Here is a 17,591-nt window from a genome sequence, read left to right as displayed (position 1 = left end):
TCCACTTGCTTGATCACTATACCATATCCTAAGCGAGAATTTAGGCCCTTTTTGGATCGATATAGCCAGAAATTCAAACTTATATGAAATTATTTTCCGCTAGTCACCCCTCTGAGTCTTTCTTTAACCGTTTCATAAACCACAAATCCTTTACCTTTTTACAAAAACAAAATAAAAATAAATCAGTCTACCCATTTTTGAATGAGTCTGAGAATAGAGATGAAATGAATAAAAGAAAAGAGAAATACCTGTGGAAAACCAAGAATTTGTTAGTTGCTTCAAATAAGAAAAGAAAAGAAAGTTTCCATCCAAAGAAAATAAATAAATAAAAAAGTTAGAACTCCGAAAACAGAATCAAAGGAGTCAAAAGCCAAAAGAAAAAGAAAAAAATGGCTAAGGATGGAAACAAAGTGTAGAAGCAAAGTAAAAACAATGTTTTCTCTAGTTACATATTTTGAAGACTCTATTAGCTCAGACTTGTTCTTTTGAATATCCATTTCCTTCCTTTTTAAACCATCACCTAATCCCCGCAACACCTAATAAAGACCTCTTGCTCAATTAGGGATAAGTTAGTGTGATAGTAAGTGGCAGATGTGTTTGATCGACTTTGGTTTCCTTGTACGTCATTGAGTTTGCAAGGAAAAGTGTGCCCACTGCACACTGGAGTGAGCGAAACTTGAGTGGAAAAATCAGAGTGTTTTTGTCTTGACATATTTGTGAGGACCTACTTAAGGATACTATTCCAAAGTTTCAGAAATGAACCTGTTATTACATTTCATAGCATAGTTCATTATATAAATGTTTATCCGTAGATGATTGATGATTATGCTCGTATTAGCTTAGATTTCGAATTGATTATTCTGTATTCATTGCTAGTGAGATGTATAGATATCTGAGAATAAATAAGAAAACAATAATTATTTCTTAGTTGTTATAGTATAGATGAAGTTTATGAGTACCTTCTTTGGAAAACTCTGACGAGGCTATAACTCGTCTACTAGGGAATTTCTAGTGGTTTAAGGCCTTATTGCATATGGTCAATGCAATCGCACTCAGCGAAACGAGATTAGTTAGAACTCTATTTTTGGTCACTTATTTTAATTTCTCATATTTGCTTGAGGGCAAGCAAAACAATGTTTGGGGGTGGTTTGATAAGAGCCCAAAACTATAGTTCTAACCCCTTAATAATATTACATTTAGACCAATTATGTTTATAATAAATAAGAGTTAGTATTATTTACGTGCTTTTGTGTATTTCAGGTATTGGAGTCAAATATGTGAAGAAATATGTCACTTTTGCAAGAAAAAGGAGCAAAGGTTGGTAGCTAAGAAGTTCTATGATTAAAACTCAAGTTTCAAGGAGAAAAAGTCTTTTTAAAGCCCAGTCAAAGCTGAAAAGTCAAAGTCAATGCGGGCAGAAATAGAGCATAAAAGTCAATAGAACATCCGCAGGCCATATCTTTGGACTTCGACCTCGGAATTGGGCATACTATATGTCAAAACGACCGGCTCGGAAAGAGATTTCTAATGGTTTTGTCCTTGATCCAATCAGAGAAGTAAAAGTGGACAAAAACGCTATTTCAGTAATTTCCAGCAGAGAAACCCTTTTTAGGCTTAAGTAATTAGGTTTTGGGCTTGATTTAATGGCCCAAAACATAGCTCCAAAGCCAATGCACGAAATTGTAAACCTAGACCTCTCCCTACTCACTTAGAATATAACCCCTTAGTTAATTAAACTTTCTATCATTAGTTTTCTTTAGTTTTAAACCCTAGTTATTGTTTTATTAGCCTAGTCACCATTAATTCAATTCAAGTTATCTTTAATAAAGTAGTTCTTCATTATGTCTTATTCTTATTCTTTTAATTATGATAGTCTAATGAATCATAGCTAAACCTCCATTAGAGGGGTTTGATTGAAGCTTTTATGAAGACTTGATGTGATTAGTGTATAATAAGTTGTAATAAATTATTCCACTCTAGTAAGTAGTTAATTCATCATGAGAATGGGTTTAAATTGCCTCATATGCTAATTATTAGTTGGTAGAGATGCCATGAATAATTAGGGATTAAAAAGACATAACATTTGTGTGAAAACATAAAGATTGGGATTACAACAAATCTATGCTAGCATATTAAGAATTTACCAAGGTGCGTGGAATCAAATCCCCCTAATACTCTTATTCTCATTTACATCTTTTCCTTAAATTGCCATAGTATAATCTAGAATATCTTAATTAGTTATTTCCACATATTAGTTTTATTAAACCATTACTCTCATGGGTATTATAGAATTGTTTAATTTAGAGAAATTATTACGTCTAAGCAACTAGGAGTGGAATGAATTTTGACTCCCGTTATTGCATGATAATTGAGAGTAGAACTTTGATAACAACTAGTGCAAACACATGCGTTTACTTATTCCTAGCATAATTAGTTAAGATTAGGTAAACCTTTTATTTTTACAATTATCAGATGGTTGAACTGGAATTAAGGCTTGTTGAATGTTCATGTATTGATGTTGATAGTTCTGGGTCATGGGCACTAAACCTCTGTTCTGGTCACCTAAGTTTCCTTGTCCTTGAGGTTGAGTTAATTGGTTGAAGTTTGATGGTTGCGGTGGTGGTTGTGCATAGACAAGAGGACAATAGAAGTCGGAATGCTCAAGACTAAAACAGACATTACAACGAGTAGAGTTAATGTTCATGATTAGAGTAGGTTGTTGTTGAACATAGAGGGCATCTACCTTTTTAGTGAGGGCATCGATAAGAGTTTTAAGCTCGGGATCAAGTTTAACCTCAAAAGAAGGAGTGGAGCGGGAAGAGTCATTACCTCCCCAATTGTTGTTCCTCTTAGATTGATCTTCTAAGAATTTATAAGCCTCCAAGGCTCATTTACTAAGAAAACTACCCCCAGTCTGTGGTATTATAAATAGGCGTGTGCGTTGACGTTTACGATAGAGCACGTTAGATGGTTTTCTCTTACCTGACCTTAATCTCATGTAAGGTCAAGTCCAATATGAAAGAAACACTAACAGCAGTCAAACAACAACCTGATATACTAGAATTAAAACTCCTCTTACAGAAGAGACGAAGAGTGAAAGGAGTACCTAAATGCCTCCTTGATACGCATGTGAATAGCGTCTTTAATATGAACCTGGTCAAAATCAAGCTTTCTTCAGAAGGGCGCGGGTGCGCTTAGAAATAGAGTAAACAAGGCCGTGGGCGCACTCCGAGTACTGTGTCAAAATTTTCCAGTAACAAGAGGGCGGCGCTCAGAAATAGAGTTAAAAGGGGCGCGGGCGCGCTCTGAGTATCTTAGTACTGCGTCAACTTCCAGGAGCAAAAATCCTATTTTTTTTTTCAAGAAACAACACACACGGTCAGATTCGAACCAAAGGGTGGGTGGGTAGAGAATGGGGGATTGCCCCTTGGATTCAAGCAATTGAATTCTTGTCTTAAACGAGTTTAAGATGGCAGCGGCACCATTTGATAATAGTAAAAATGGATCATTAATTATCTATAGAATAACACAAACAACTAATGATCAACTACTTTATCAATCAATTCATTGTGCAATATAGAGAGTCAGGATTCGTTCCACTCTTAATTGTTAAGAGCTTAGAATTCTACTAAAAATCAAGGTGAGAACAATGAGAGTAGTATTATGATTTATTTAAACTAAAACTAATTGTAAATTAATTAAACTAACAATGCAGTAAACTAATTATAAATTAAACTAATTTAAACTAAGCAATTAAAATGTGCATTTAATGAATAGGAAGAACATAGAGGAAAAATTAATCCATCTATGTGAAGCTATGATTATTCTAACTAGTTTCTCATGTTTTAATCTTAACATTTATTAATCTACACAAGGTAAAATAATAAAAGTCACAATTTTTATTGATCCCTAACCAATCCTAGCAATCTCTGTACTAAGATATGATTAGCATAAGAGAAAGTCTCCTCCACAAATCTCTTTGTGGAGTTTCCTTTATCTAGTTCAACTTCTATAATCTCTATCTCTAGACAACTATAGAACTTGAACTTGAAGCACATAAGACAATAAGAAAACTAATGAAAAAAAAATCATAACCCTCGCATAAACTTCATAAAACTCCTCTAATAGAGTTTTTAGCCTAGTTTCATTGGGTTCATTAACAATAAACAATAATAAGACAACATAATTAAATTAAACTAAACTTATATTAATAAAACTAATGGTGTAATGGAGTTGGAGGCAAGAACATTAAACCCTAATTACTCTAAACTAATGGGGGAGGAAGCAGATATTATTCTAACTAATGAGAGAGAGAGAACCTTAATTTACAACTAAATGAAAGAGGGGAGTAGTCTAGTTTTGTTTAGCCTTAACCCTCATTATATAGGAGAGGGTTAGGTTTACAATTTCATGCATGGGTTTTGGAGTTATGTTTTGGGCCAATAAATCAAGCCCAAAATCTAATTACTTAAGTCCAAAATGGGTTTCTCTATGGGAATTTATAACAACACCATTTTTGTCCTTTTTACTACTCTGATTGGGTTAAAGCTTAGACCATTAGAAATCAATTTCTGAGCCGGTCGTTTTGACATATAATAAGCCCAATTCCGAGGTTTGAGTCCAAAGATATAGCCTACGAAAGTTCTGTTAACTTTTCTGCTCTTTTTCTACTCGCGTTGACTTTGACTTTTCAGCTCTGACTAGACTTTAAAAAGGCATTTTCTCCTTGAAACTTGGGCTTTAATCATATAATTTCTCTAGCAAGCAATTTGACTCCTTTATCTTGCAAAAGTGACGTATTTCTTCACATAATTGATTCCAAGACCTGAAATACACAAAAACACGTAAACATTACTAACTCTTATTTATTATAAACATAATTGGCCTAAATATAATACTATTAAGGGGTTGAAACTACAGTTTTGGGCTCTTATCAAGATGTATAGACTTCTAAGAATAAATAAGGAAACAAGACCCTTTGTATTAGATAGAAGAAGTTTGTGAGTACCTTCACTGGAAAACTCTCACGGGGCTTAAAGCTCGTCCACTAGGGAATTCCTTGTGGTTTAAGGCCTTGTTGCATATGGTCAATGCAATCACACTCTACGAAACGAGATTAGTATAATTAATAATAAATCACTCATTTGTGGTCTTAGTTTTTTCTCTCATTTTTGCTTGAGGACAAGCAAAATGTTATTTTGGGGTGGTGATCACCTCCCAAATGTGCGTTTTATTACTCTTACACATTACTGCATTACAACCCTTCTTATGCATAATGAAAAGACAACTCATAACTTTTGTTTTCTTTTTCAGGTTACAGAGCAATTTAGACCACTTATTATAAAAGTTGCATCTTAGCACCAAAAGGAGCCTTATTTACGCTTATTATGAAGACTCGAAGTTGCTATGAAAAAGTGCTAAAAAAGTCAAAGTCAAAGTCAAAGGTCAATGACTCCAACCTAGAGAGTTGAAAGTCAAGTCCTTAAATCAGAAAACCAGATATAGATGTCATTGACACAAAAGAAGGCTTTCTCTTAAACCTAGCTTGATCAAGAAGAAATCAAAAAGCAAAAGCAAAAAGCAAAAAGGAAAAACATAAAGCAAACTTGGTGAGGTGTTTGATCAACTCCCAAATGTGCATTTTATTACCCGTATATTACTGCATTATAGCATTTCTTACGCTTAACGAAAAGACAACTCATAGCTTTTATTGCTTTTTTCAGGTTAGGGAGTATTTCAGACCACTTATCATAAAAGCTGCGTCTTAGCACCAAAAGAAGTCTTAATCACGCTTATTATGAAGACCAGAAGCTGCTATGAAAAAGTGTTGAAAATGTCAAAGTCAACCGTCAAGGTCAAAAGTCAAAGCCCTCAAATCAGAAGACCAGAGATGGAGGCCTTTATCTCAAAATATGACATTCTCCCAAAACCTACCATAGTTAAGAAGATATCAAAAAGCAAAAGCAAAAGCAAAAGTGAAGTGTGAGGTGTCTAATTTGTAATGGAAAAGGGCAAATCTGTAAAAGACAAAAGTAGAGGTATATAACCCAAAAGTAAGGGAGAAAGAAATCATTCATTGTCTTAGGATCCAAACTATTTGGTTTGTTTAATTTTTTGTCTAGTTTTTTAATTCAAGTTTTTACTTTATTGTTTGTTTTATTTCCTTTCAATCAAAACTTGTTATTTTACTTGTTCTTATTTCAATCTTCAATCTTATTTTCCTTTGTTCTTATTTCAATCTTCAATTTTATCTTATTGTTTTATTACAATCTTCAATTAATCTCCCTTTCAATGTTTTCATGTCATTTCAATACCAACAACTTAAGCTTTCATGTTTTCATTAGCTTAAAACCAATCTAATCTATACAAAAGTCTAACTTTCTTCTTCACAACTCCCACACTCAAACTCTAAACAATTTAGAACGAACCTCACTTCTAAAAAAAACTCTTTTGAAGTTACCAGCACTAGCTAAAACTTCAAATGGCGCCGCCGTCATGGATTGAAGGATTGAGAGTGATTGGTTGAGAATCTAAGAAGGGAGCATCATTCTCATCTTTCCATTTCTATTTTTTTCAATTTTTCATCATTTTATTTTATTGTTTCTTAGTACTAATCTACTTTCTTGCAAATCACGATTCGGGACAACAAAGCTGGAGAGGAGCTGAAGACACAGCCAAAAGACGACCGATCTTCACAGGTGCCGGTGGGCAACCACATGTTGGATAAGGGGCAACTGCCCAATCACCTCCAGAGATGTGGGTCCAGTTTTTTGCAGCTCAGTTGGTTTTTAATAAATAGTGGCACACAGAGCCCAGATTTTGTAATAGAGTAGGAGAAGTTAGTGGAACTTGTTTGTAATAGTTAGAGATAAAAAGAAAAATGAAAAAAAATTAGGTAAAATTGGTTTTTGATTGATTCTTTATGATGAACATGAGTTCAACTTGGTTTAAGTTGTATACTTACCAAGGGATTAGAGTTTTAATTGCCTTGGGAAGTTCAAGTGTGTGACGCAAGTTGTGGATCATAGCTCACACACTATGAATCAACTTGGTAATCAACACTCTAAGTTGTGTAATGATCCGGTACTCCAATATTTTGCAGCTTTTAGTCAAAAAAAAGTTTGGCGAAAATTTCTTATATTCTCAAACCTCAAATTTCCTTCCCTTTTAGGTAAAATCCTCCATTGATATACAGTGAGAGTGCTAAAAGGTTGGGTAAACTACTCCAAATCTTCACATTTAAATTTTAATTCCTCTTCAGGTAAAATCCTCTACTGTTCACACTGTGAGTTCTGAAGTGGGAACTCTTATCTTCTTCCTTCTCCATGCCTACTTCCTGTTTGGGTAAAATCCTACATTGATAACAGTGTAAATTCTGAACCAGGAAGAGAGAAACAATGGATCTCTCTGAGTTTGAAATACCAAGAGCTGTGGCAAATATTGAAGCTGTTTCGCTGGAGCCACAAGCAGTGATAGAGGAAAGAGGAAATGAACCGGTTGTTGTGGTAACCAATAGTAGAATACTATCTTATGTAGAGGCAGCAAAACAACAAACCCACCACCCGGTGGAATTTCATGAACTACCTAGGCCTGAAAAGATGGGTGAGTATCCAGCCATCACCATTTCGGAGAGAGTTTATGAAAAGGGGTTTCTATATTGTAAACATTGTTTGGTGGGTAGAATCGATCTGCAGAAGGTCCCAATCGAAAGAGTTAGAATACTAGCAAAGAAAATCTGGCAGCCAACAGGGGAATGGCTTATCACCCCCATCGGCAAGGGATATATCTTTCTGAAATTCTCTAATGCAGAGGATCTAAATAGGGTGTGGTCAAAAGGAGCATGGGACTTTGAGAAGAATGTTATGCGCATCAGTCAATACTCTCCTAACTTTTGCCCAGAAAGCCAGAGACAATCGCACGCCTTGGTCTTGATCAGACTCCCAAGGCTTAGTCAAGAATTTTGGGAGCCTGAAGCGTTGATGTCAATCGCTAGAGGTGTAGGCTACCCTATGCAAATAGACGAGGGAACCCTTAACAGGGAATATGGGTATTATGCTCGAGTCCTAGTGGATGTTGATCTATCAAAAGCAATACCGAACCAAATATATGTTAAGACCAAAAAGGTGCAATTCTGGCAGACTGTAGAGGTTGGGAAGCTTCCCAAAATGTGCACACATTGCAAGATAGTTGGTCACTTGGTCACAGAAGTAGGAAGCTAAAAGGGGCTATGAATAAGGACAAAGAGGTGATAAATGACTCCACTACCCCAGCGGAAAATGTAGCGGCGAAAACCAAAAGGAAAAGAGGGAGGCAACAGACACAAGGGGAATCCAGTAGGCAAGGTGAAACAATATGGATTCCGAAACAGACTGAACAGCATACAGAAACTCAAGTACAAAACAGATTCGTTAGGCTAGAAGTGGAGGAAATCCATGAGCTGGATCCTGGTGAAAATCAAGAAGCATCAGGAGATGGTGCAATCACATAAAAGAATGATTTACAAGAGCCAATCAATTTAGAGGAACATGAGCAAAGCTTTAGCCCTGAGAAACAAGATGACATGAGTGCGGAAGCACAAGAGGAACAGACCCATGAACAAGTGATGGAGAAGTCTTCTTCAGCAAGAAAGGGAGTACAGGAGGAGACACAAGAGGTGGAAGTCGGGACACTGAGAAATAGTCCTGCACAGGACAAAGACTCATGTCCTACATATCCTACAGTCCAGGTGGAAATGATTATTGTAGCATGATACACAAGCAACAAGCTAGAGAAGAAGCTGATAAACCACCTGATCCAGCATCGCCAAAATCTACAAGCTGGGCTGACATAGTAGCATGGGCAGAGGAGGATCAAAGTGGAAACCACTCACAAGATTAAGAGGAAAACTCTCAGGCTTCTAAATATGGTAAACCAAAATGGCAACTGTAACAGTCAAAAACCCCAGCGACCCAGTCCAGATCAAGGTCTTGGACTGGAAGAAGGGAGAATTGATAAAGGTGGTCTTCACCATTTCTAACAATAAAACTTTTATATTCTCAATGAGGTGCATATTTTGGAATATTAGAGGAATTGCAAACGACAAGTCACAAAACAGGCTCTCGAAGCTCATCAAGAAATGGGATCCCGACATAGTTGGAATCGCTGAACCTATGATAAACCCCAGTGATATTTCAAGTGCTTATCTCCAGTCTTTGGGCATGAGTGCTTTTTTATACTCTAATGATAGCCATAATAGAGTTTGTTCCAAACAGCTGGCTTCTTTGGAAATACACAGCATCCACTCCTACTCTTCTATATCAGTCCTCTCAACAAATCACAGTAGAGGTGGAGGGATGTCTAATTACAGTAGTCCACGCCCACTGCATATATGTTCAAAGAAGACATCTTTGGACTAAAATAAAGCAAATAAGCTCACTCAAACTGCCATGGCTTGTTCTGGGAGACTTTATTGCCTATTTGAGTATTTTGGAAAAATGTGAAGGAAATCGACCAGCGGTAGTAGCTTTGAATGATTATCGAGATTGTTTAAGTGAATCTTAACTTATGGAGGTCCCAAACACGGGATTCTCATATACTTGATGGAACAAACAAGTGGGCAATTTCAAAATCCTAGGGAAACTAGACAGAATGTTATTTAATGCAGAGTGGTGCTCTAAATTTCAGGGATGGAATTACAAAGTAGGTAGTAGAATATGCTCAGACCATTCTCCGATTATGGGATGTGGCATCAGTGTTCCAAAGCCCAGCAACATGCCTTTCAAATTCTTCAATATGTGGTGCACCGATCTTAACTTCAAAGACATTGTGAAAGCAAGTTGGGAAATTCCCATATGGGGGCACTAAATATATATACTGACATAGAAGCTGAAAAGATTGAAGGCTACCCTGAAGAAATGGAACAAAGAATTGTTTGTAAACATTACTTCTAAAGTAGAAAAGGAATCAAAGCTCCTGGGACGCATGCATGACCAGTTCGAGACAGAAACAGTGACAAAGGAATTCATTAAGATGATGGTTGAATAGGAAAATAAAGTGAACTTCTTCTGTAGCAAGAGCAGATGTTTTGGAGACAGAAATCAAAAACTCAGTGGGATAATGATAATGACCGAAGCACAAAGTTCTTTCATGCTATGGTTAACAGAAACAAGAGCAAATCCTTAATTTCATAAATGAAGAATGAGGATGGTCTCAAGTTGGTTTCGCAAGAAGAGATTGGCAGGTATATAGTCAAGCATTACTCTGAAAAATTTAAAAGGGTTGAACATGAGATGGACTGGGAACTTATACAGAACATGCCAAAAATGATCTTTGAGGAAGAAAATGCAATTTTATCCAAGCATCCTACTGCAGAAGAAGTCAAGGTAGCAGTCTTCCACCTGAAGGCAGATAGTTCTCCTGGACCAAATGGCTTCAGTGGATATTTCTTTCATCATTGTTGGGACATAGTAGGTCATGATCTAGTAAGAGTTGTGTTATATTTCTTTCTGAAAGCTAGACTGCCCAGCGGATTCAATGCCAACTTCATAGTGCTGATCCCAAAAGAAAATAATGTCAATCAGCTCAATAAGTATAGACCGATATGCTTATCTAACTTTGTGTTCAAAGTTATTACTAAGATTCTGGCCAAGAGGTTTAGTCCGATTGCAGAAAGAAGCATCAGCAAGGAACAATACAGATTCATTGCTAACAGGAATTCTCAGCAAGCCATTGGGCTAGCATCAGAACTAGTGAATGAACTGCAAACACCCAGATATGGAGGTAGCATTGGCATCAAACTTGATATCTCCCAGGCCTTCAACACCATCGATTGGAACTTTCTTTGGGCAGTGTTATAGCAGGTTGCCATCAGTGAGAAATGGATCCAATGGCTAAAAGGAGCTTTTGTGAGCAATTCTATGTCAATCATGCTCAATGGAGGCCCTATTGGGCTTTTTTCTGCAAAGAGGGGTCTAAAGCAAGGTGACCAACTATCTCCCATGATCTTCGCATTTGCAGAGGACTGTTTCAGCAGAGGTATATCGAAAATGGTTCAAGATGAAAAAATTCAACATATGGTGGTCAATGCCAAGTACTGTAGTCCTTCTCACCTTATGTTTGCGGATGATATTTTCTTATTCTGCAATGCTAATATGAAGTGTATTAAGAATATTTTGCAACTTCTAAACAAATATCAGGACACTTCTGGCCAACTAGTAAACAAGGGCAAATGCAAAATCTTTTTAGGCCCTATGACTCAAAGCATGAGAGATCGAATACAGGAGACTCTGGGAATAAATGAAGGTACTTTGCCAGAAAAATACCTTGGTGTCCCCCTCATTACAGGAAGAGTGACTAAAGCTGCTCTTGCACCTCTAGTGGATAGAATCAGAAGAAAGGCTTCAGGGTGGGCCGGAAAGATGTTATCTCTTCAGGGTAGAGTGGTTCTTGCAAGACATGTGCTTAACAACATTCTGGTCCACAACATGGCTATATATAGATGGCCAAAATCATTCCTGAAGGAATGTGAGAACATCATAAGAAACTTCATATGGAGCGGCAATCCAGCCGAGAGAAAACCAATAACAGTTTCTTGGGAAAAGACATGCAAACTGGTGGAAGAAGGAGGGCTAGGGATAAGAAGATTGCAAGACATTAATCTTGCAATGCTCATTAAACAAGCTTGGTGTCTACTAACAGAAGACGTTGATTGGTCATTATTTATGAAGGGCAAGTACACTAACAGAGTTGGGGGATGGTCCAAATACAAGTCCTCAACAGTTTGGCTAGGAATACGATAGGCCCTCAAGGAAATGGCTCCACTTCATGGATGGATTGTGGGCAATGGCAAAGATATAAACATATGGAAGGACAATTGGTTACTGAGGAAACCTATCTACGATTTCTTTCAGGAGGAAAGAAATGAGATTATGAAGCTTCAAGTAACTCTGACTGATTGCATCCATGGAGAGGATTGTAATTTTTCTACCAACATGACTCTAGTGCTAAATCACATTGGCATGGAAGCAACAGAAATTCATCAACCACACAGTGCTAGAGAAGATGAAAGAATATGGATATCAACTAATAATGGACAATTCACTATCTCGGCAGCACATGAGGATATAAGAACCAAGGCCACAAGCCCGTATGGAGCAAATTCATATGGGGTGCACATATCCTACCAAGGACGAAAGGAATAACTTGGAAGTTGGCTCATGGTGCCGCTAGAATAGATTAGCAGCTGAAAAAACAAAAATTCCAGCTGGCCTCGCGATGTTGCATCTATAAGAAACAGGAAGAAACATTGGATCATCTTTTATTCCAATGCGAGCTGGCAAAGAGGGTGTCACAGTATGCAGGTCATTACTTTGATCTCAATCAGAGCATGGAATCAGTAAACGACATCCAGCAATAGGGTAAGCACTACAGCTCATCAATTCTAGATATGTGGAAGGCATGCTCCCTGACAAGTCTAGTAAGTCTATGGAAGAATCGGAACAAGGTACTGTATGACAACAAGGTTTCCAACTTCAAAGAAATCTATTTCTTGCTTCGAAAAAACTAAATTAGATTGCTCTAAAATTATTCTTACGGTATCAATTATTTATTTTCTACTCTCACATATATATTCATGCAATATATAGAGTACGGAATCGTTCCACTCTTAACTCTCTAGACTTAAACGAATTCAACTAATCAAACACAAGGAACAATGGTGAGAGTAATGTGTGATGTGAAATTTCTATTCTACGATTATACGATGTATTCAAATAAATCTAAATTAACTAAACTAATAAAAATAGGGTTTCAATGGAAGAGAAAGTTATAGAGAAGAGTGATCAATCCACCTAATAACTAGATTCATGCAATAATCGAATTATTCATTGAAAAGATATCGTATTTAGGTTTTCATGCAACGATTCAACTTAAAGCCTCAACCTTTATCATCCATAGCAACAACCTACATCTCTATAGTCATTATTACTAGCATGTAGGATTATTACAACCAAGTCTCTCGACTTAATTACAACAATCCCTAGTTTAATTTATCATATGCTTATTTTGGAAGTCATACAATAAACTAAACTCGTTGAAATACATACACAATTAAATAATTCTACTAAACAATCTATTCCTCATTAGGTTTCATAATCACTCCCTCTAATAGGGGGATTAGCCTAATATCATTGGATTAATTAAACTAAAATAATGAAAGGAAAACATAATGTAAATTAAACTAAACTTGATTAAACAAATAGAACAAGTCATTATTGAATAAGTATTAAACTCTATTAATCTATTTGAACAATAATAATAATAATTCAAAATAAATTAAAACTAAAATTAAAACTAATTTAGAACTAAGATTATGAATAACTACTTATCAAATTAAAACAAACTAATTATGAATTTAAGACAACTAAATCTAAAATAAGAATTGAATCAAAAACTAAATTGAAAGGAAAAACTAATTCTTTATTATAAAACTAAATTTGATTCTAAATAATAATCTACCCTGTTCTAAAACTAATTAATTGAATGTAAAAACTAGATCTAAAACAAGTTATTAGAACTAATTAATGGAGTCTAACCTCATTTTCTAATCTAGATCTAGGTACTCTTAAGAGTTAAGTCTTCTCCATTCAAATGGAGGAGACCAGATCCACTTTTTCGTGCATGGGTTGAGGAGCCATGTTTTGGGCCGGAAAATCGAGCCCAAAACCCAATTTCTTCAGTCTACAGAGGCCTTTTCAGATAGATTTGACTTTTATGGACGTTTTGCCCACTTCTACTCTTCTGATTGGTTCAAGGATTAGACCATTAGAAAGCTCTTTCTGAGCTGGTCGTTTTGACATAAGGTACGCCCAATTCCGAGGTCTGAGTCCAAAGATACAGCCTTCGGAAGTTCTGCTAACTTTTATGCGCTGTTTCTGCCCGCGTTGACTTTGACTTTTCAGTTTTTACTGGGCTTTAAAAAGGCTTTTTCTCCTTGAATCTTGGCCTTTTATCATAGAATTTCTTAGGAACCAACGCTTGCTCCTTTATGTCGCAAAAGGGACGCATTTCTGCACATATTCGACTCCAATGCCTGAAATACACAAAAGCACGATACCAATACTAACTCTTACTTATTAATCACATAATTGGTCTAAAGCAATATTGTTAAAGGGGTTAAAACTATAGTTTTGGTCTCTTATCAAAGGGTAACAGTAAGGGCTTACCATAAGTCCTTGGGACACATGGAGAATTAGATGAGAGATCTGAAGATACTCCGAGCATTCAAACTCCACCACAAACTTCGAAAATCTCCAAAAATCTTCTAATATTATTGGAATCTTCCACCGCTTGGAATGTTAAAGATGAATGCGGATGGAAACTCCAGGGGTAACCCAGGTAACTCAGGGTGGGGTGCTGTTTATAGAGATCATAATGGGGCTTTCCTCGGGGCCGCATCGGGTGGTTTGGGAATCACTACCAACTACATGGCTTAAACATATGCAATTGTGGAAGGAGTCACAAAAACTTTGGATATGGGATGGAGACATATATGGGTGGAATCAAACTCTTCTGTAGTAGTCCAAGCTTTTCAAAAAGATAACATGCACTGGAGAGTCAAGGCACGATGGCAGCTACTAAACTCGCAAGCAACATGGATTAATATCACCTCAATCTGGAGGGAAACTAATTCGGGAGCAGATTGATGTGCCAGACATGGAGCAAGATTAACTAAAGGACAAAGTGTATGGTAGTAGACGCATCCTCCATTCATGAGACATCTTGAGAACCACAACACTACGTACTTTAGATTTACTCATTAAGCACTGTTGTATTGAGAAGGGTACACATTTGTTTTATCCTTCTTAGTCTAGTCATGTCATAATGTTCTTATTTTTTCTCCTTATAACCTTTATTCTTTCAAGTTAATCAATTACCTTTTAGCAAAAAAAAAAATTGGATGTTGCTTGATTCTTGAAAGCCCTAGACCAAAAAAATTAATTAAAATCAATCAACTAGAGCCCAAAGTAGTCACGCTCCTCCAGAAAAGGACAAAAATATAGCCACGATGATTTAGAGTAATTAGTTACCAGATTCCGGTGGACCAACTACCTTCCTCACTCCCCTCTCCCAGATTCATCGTGAGTGAGATTCTTGGTAGCACGCCACTTAGTAAAGTGACTGCCTACTCTTCTGAGACATATAGTAGAGCCATCCTAGTCTCGCGCCCAATTGTTCCTCTGAACACGCAAAGTTTTCAAAACTCTATACTTGCAAAAATGAATTTTGAATTCTTGGGCATATATTGCACTGTTTGAGCAAGTTAGGATAGTTTTGGGGTCTTGCTAAAAGTGTATGATACTGCGTTCAGGCACTTCTAGTATTAGCATGTATAAAACTTACTCACGTAGGAGAGCTCGTCGCCCTAGACAATCTCCTGTTTCTAGTCCTCCATCTCATAAGATAGCTGATGAAGTAGTGCAAGCTAAAGAGCTTCTCTCAAACTTTTACACATCGTTGCAAGATGGGCCTCCATCATGTATATGACTCACACCGCTCACGAACGATTTTCACATTCCACCAAATGTGTTCAATCTTCTACCTATCTTCCACGAGTTACCGTACGAGCATCTACGCCGGATACATGAAATATGTAATACTTTTCATCATCCGGGCATCTCCAACAATCAGGTTAAGCTACGAGTGTTTCCTTTCACTCTAGCTGGTAAGAGTCATGCTTGGCTTCTTTCACAAAAGGCCGACTCTTTCGATACATGGGAAAAGGTTATGTTCTCCTTCATGAAGAAGTACTTTCCGCTGAAAAAAAACAGAAGAGATAAGAAGCAAGATACAGTTCTTCAGATAGAGTCCGAGTGAGACATTTTCTGAAGCATGGGATAGATTCTCTGACCTACTCCATTCATGTCCTCACCACAAACTAGAAAAATCCAATCTTGTCCAATGTTTCTTCAAAGGCCTTCTCCCATAACATAAAGTAACCCTCGACATCATGAGTAATGGTAATTTTTTGGATAGAGGTGCAACTGAAGCTTTAACCTTTCTTGAAAACCAAGCTGAAAAAAGTACCCATTGGGGCGACATAAACAATTCTAGAACAGCCCAACCCAGTACATCTAAGGCTAGTGGTATTTTTCAGGTAAAATCCGATCCAGAAATCAAAACCTTAATCGAAACCTTCATAAGAAAGATAGATGCCCTCGCAACCCAACAAAAAGACCAAACCCCTCATCTTGTCCTGAACGTAAATACCTCACCATACAATTTCTATCTAAGCTTAAATCATATAGATGTCACATGTCCCTTGATCACAAACCTATCATCACTTCAGCTAGAAGAAGTATGTGCTTTCAATATACCAAATGCACCATGGAGACAACATCCAAACTTTGCATGGACCAACATTCTGCATAACCAAACACCACCAAGTTTCAACAAACTAACAAATACATTCAGACAAGGACAAGGTACCTATAACAATCAAAATAGAGCATCGGTTCCATCCTAGTTTAACCAGAACTATCAAAACCCACCTATCAACAACTAAAGAGACCTAGTTCCCATTACACCATCAACTAGTGTCCAAACAGATAAGCCCACCGAAATAATGTTATCTATCATGCAATAGCAAAACCAAATCCTAGCATCCATTCAGCAATCTCTGAACTTATTAGCCCAAGATAAAACCCAGAAAGGTGTGTTCCCAGATTAAGCTATTCTTAATTCTAAACCGACAAACACAGCCTTTGAAGCAACAAGTGATGTGAACGAAGCTGGAGCGCTAAAAACTCTTTCTTAATCATCCCATTTACGTAGATTGATTCCTCCTTTCCGATGTATTCCTTTCCCATTACATTCCATCTTTTCCTTTAAGGGGATACATCAATAAGGTAACCGGACCTCTCCACTTGGAGGGTGTGGTTATAAGTGTCGAAGCCTTAGTTCATAGTATATCTCGCATATTCTTTGTAAAACATTTTTTACTCGTCGTTGGAGTAAGTGTGAACCTATGGAGCGGGTATACAATTTTTTTTTCTTTATTTTACACTTCTTTTTCAAAAATGTTTGTTTCCTTTGTGCTATTAATGATAGATTCTCGATACATCAATAGCTAAGTGATTTTTCAAAATGGGCAATGGAATTTACACAGACCAACCCTTAGAAGAATGCAATTGAGGAGCAGTTTGAGATCAGCTTTGCTTACTAAGGGTCACCTATATTACCATGCTATTCACCCGGGTCAGGACATTCTATGTCTTGTGCAGTAAATCCCCCAACTTGCGTAGCTGAAGCTCTGTCTGTCTAAATTAGGTTTGCCATAGAGCCGACACGAAAGTTGCCTAAGATTATCTGTTATGATTTGTTTTCAAGTAATAACATCTAGAATCATAGATTTTGAGTATGAGTTTCTTAAAACATCTCTCCATAGTTTTCAAAAACAGAGGATATAAAAATGAAAGTTATATGCCTGGAGTAACCAAAATGATACCGGATTAACGTATAATTTTATCTTCTTGGAAAAATCTTTATATGGATAGAGATATATTTTGAATGAGAAAACCAACTAAAACAAATGAGGCGGATCCAAATGAGAATTA

General features: G+C 36.8%; 1 protein-coding gene across 1 annotated transcript; it reads left to right on the top strand.

The window, feature by feature from the left end:
* Positions 1-7,397: 7,397 nt before the first annotated feature.
* On the top strand, positions 7,398-8,219 carry LOC147524786 (uncharacterized). The gene has a single exon (XM_086576448.1). The coding sequence runs from the start codon at positions 7,398-7,400 to the stop codon at positions 8,217-8,219; it is 822 nt and encodes a 273-aa protein (XP_086432574.1).
* Positions 8,220-17,591: the final 9,372 nt, after the last annotated feature.

The sequence above is a fragment of the Coptis chinensis genome, chromosome 1, assembly GCF_015680905.1.
Source record: "Coptis chinensis isolate HL-2020 chromosome 1, ASM1568090v1, whole genome shotgun sequence".
Classification (NCBI taxonomy): Eukaryota; Viridiplantae; Streptophyta; class Magnoliopsida; order Ranunculales; family Ranunculaceae; genus Coptis; species Coptis chinensis.
This window is presented reverse-complemented; position numbering and strand designations above follow the sequence as displayed.

Bases quoted from the DNA above. Each gene is read 5' to 3' on its own strand.
- LOC147524786 (XM_086576448.1), top strand. From the start codon at position 7,398: ATGGATCTCTCTGAGTTTGAAATACCAAGAGCTGTGGCAAATATTGAA.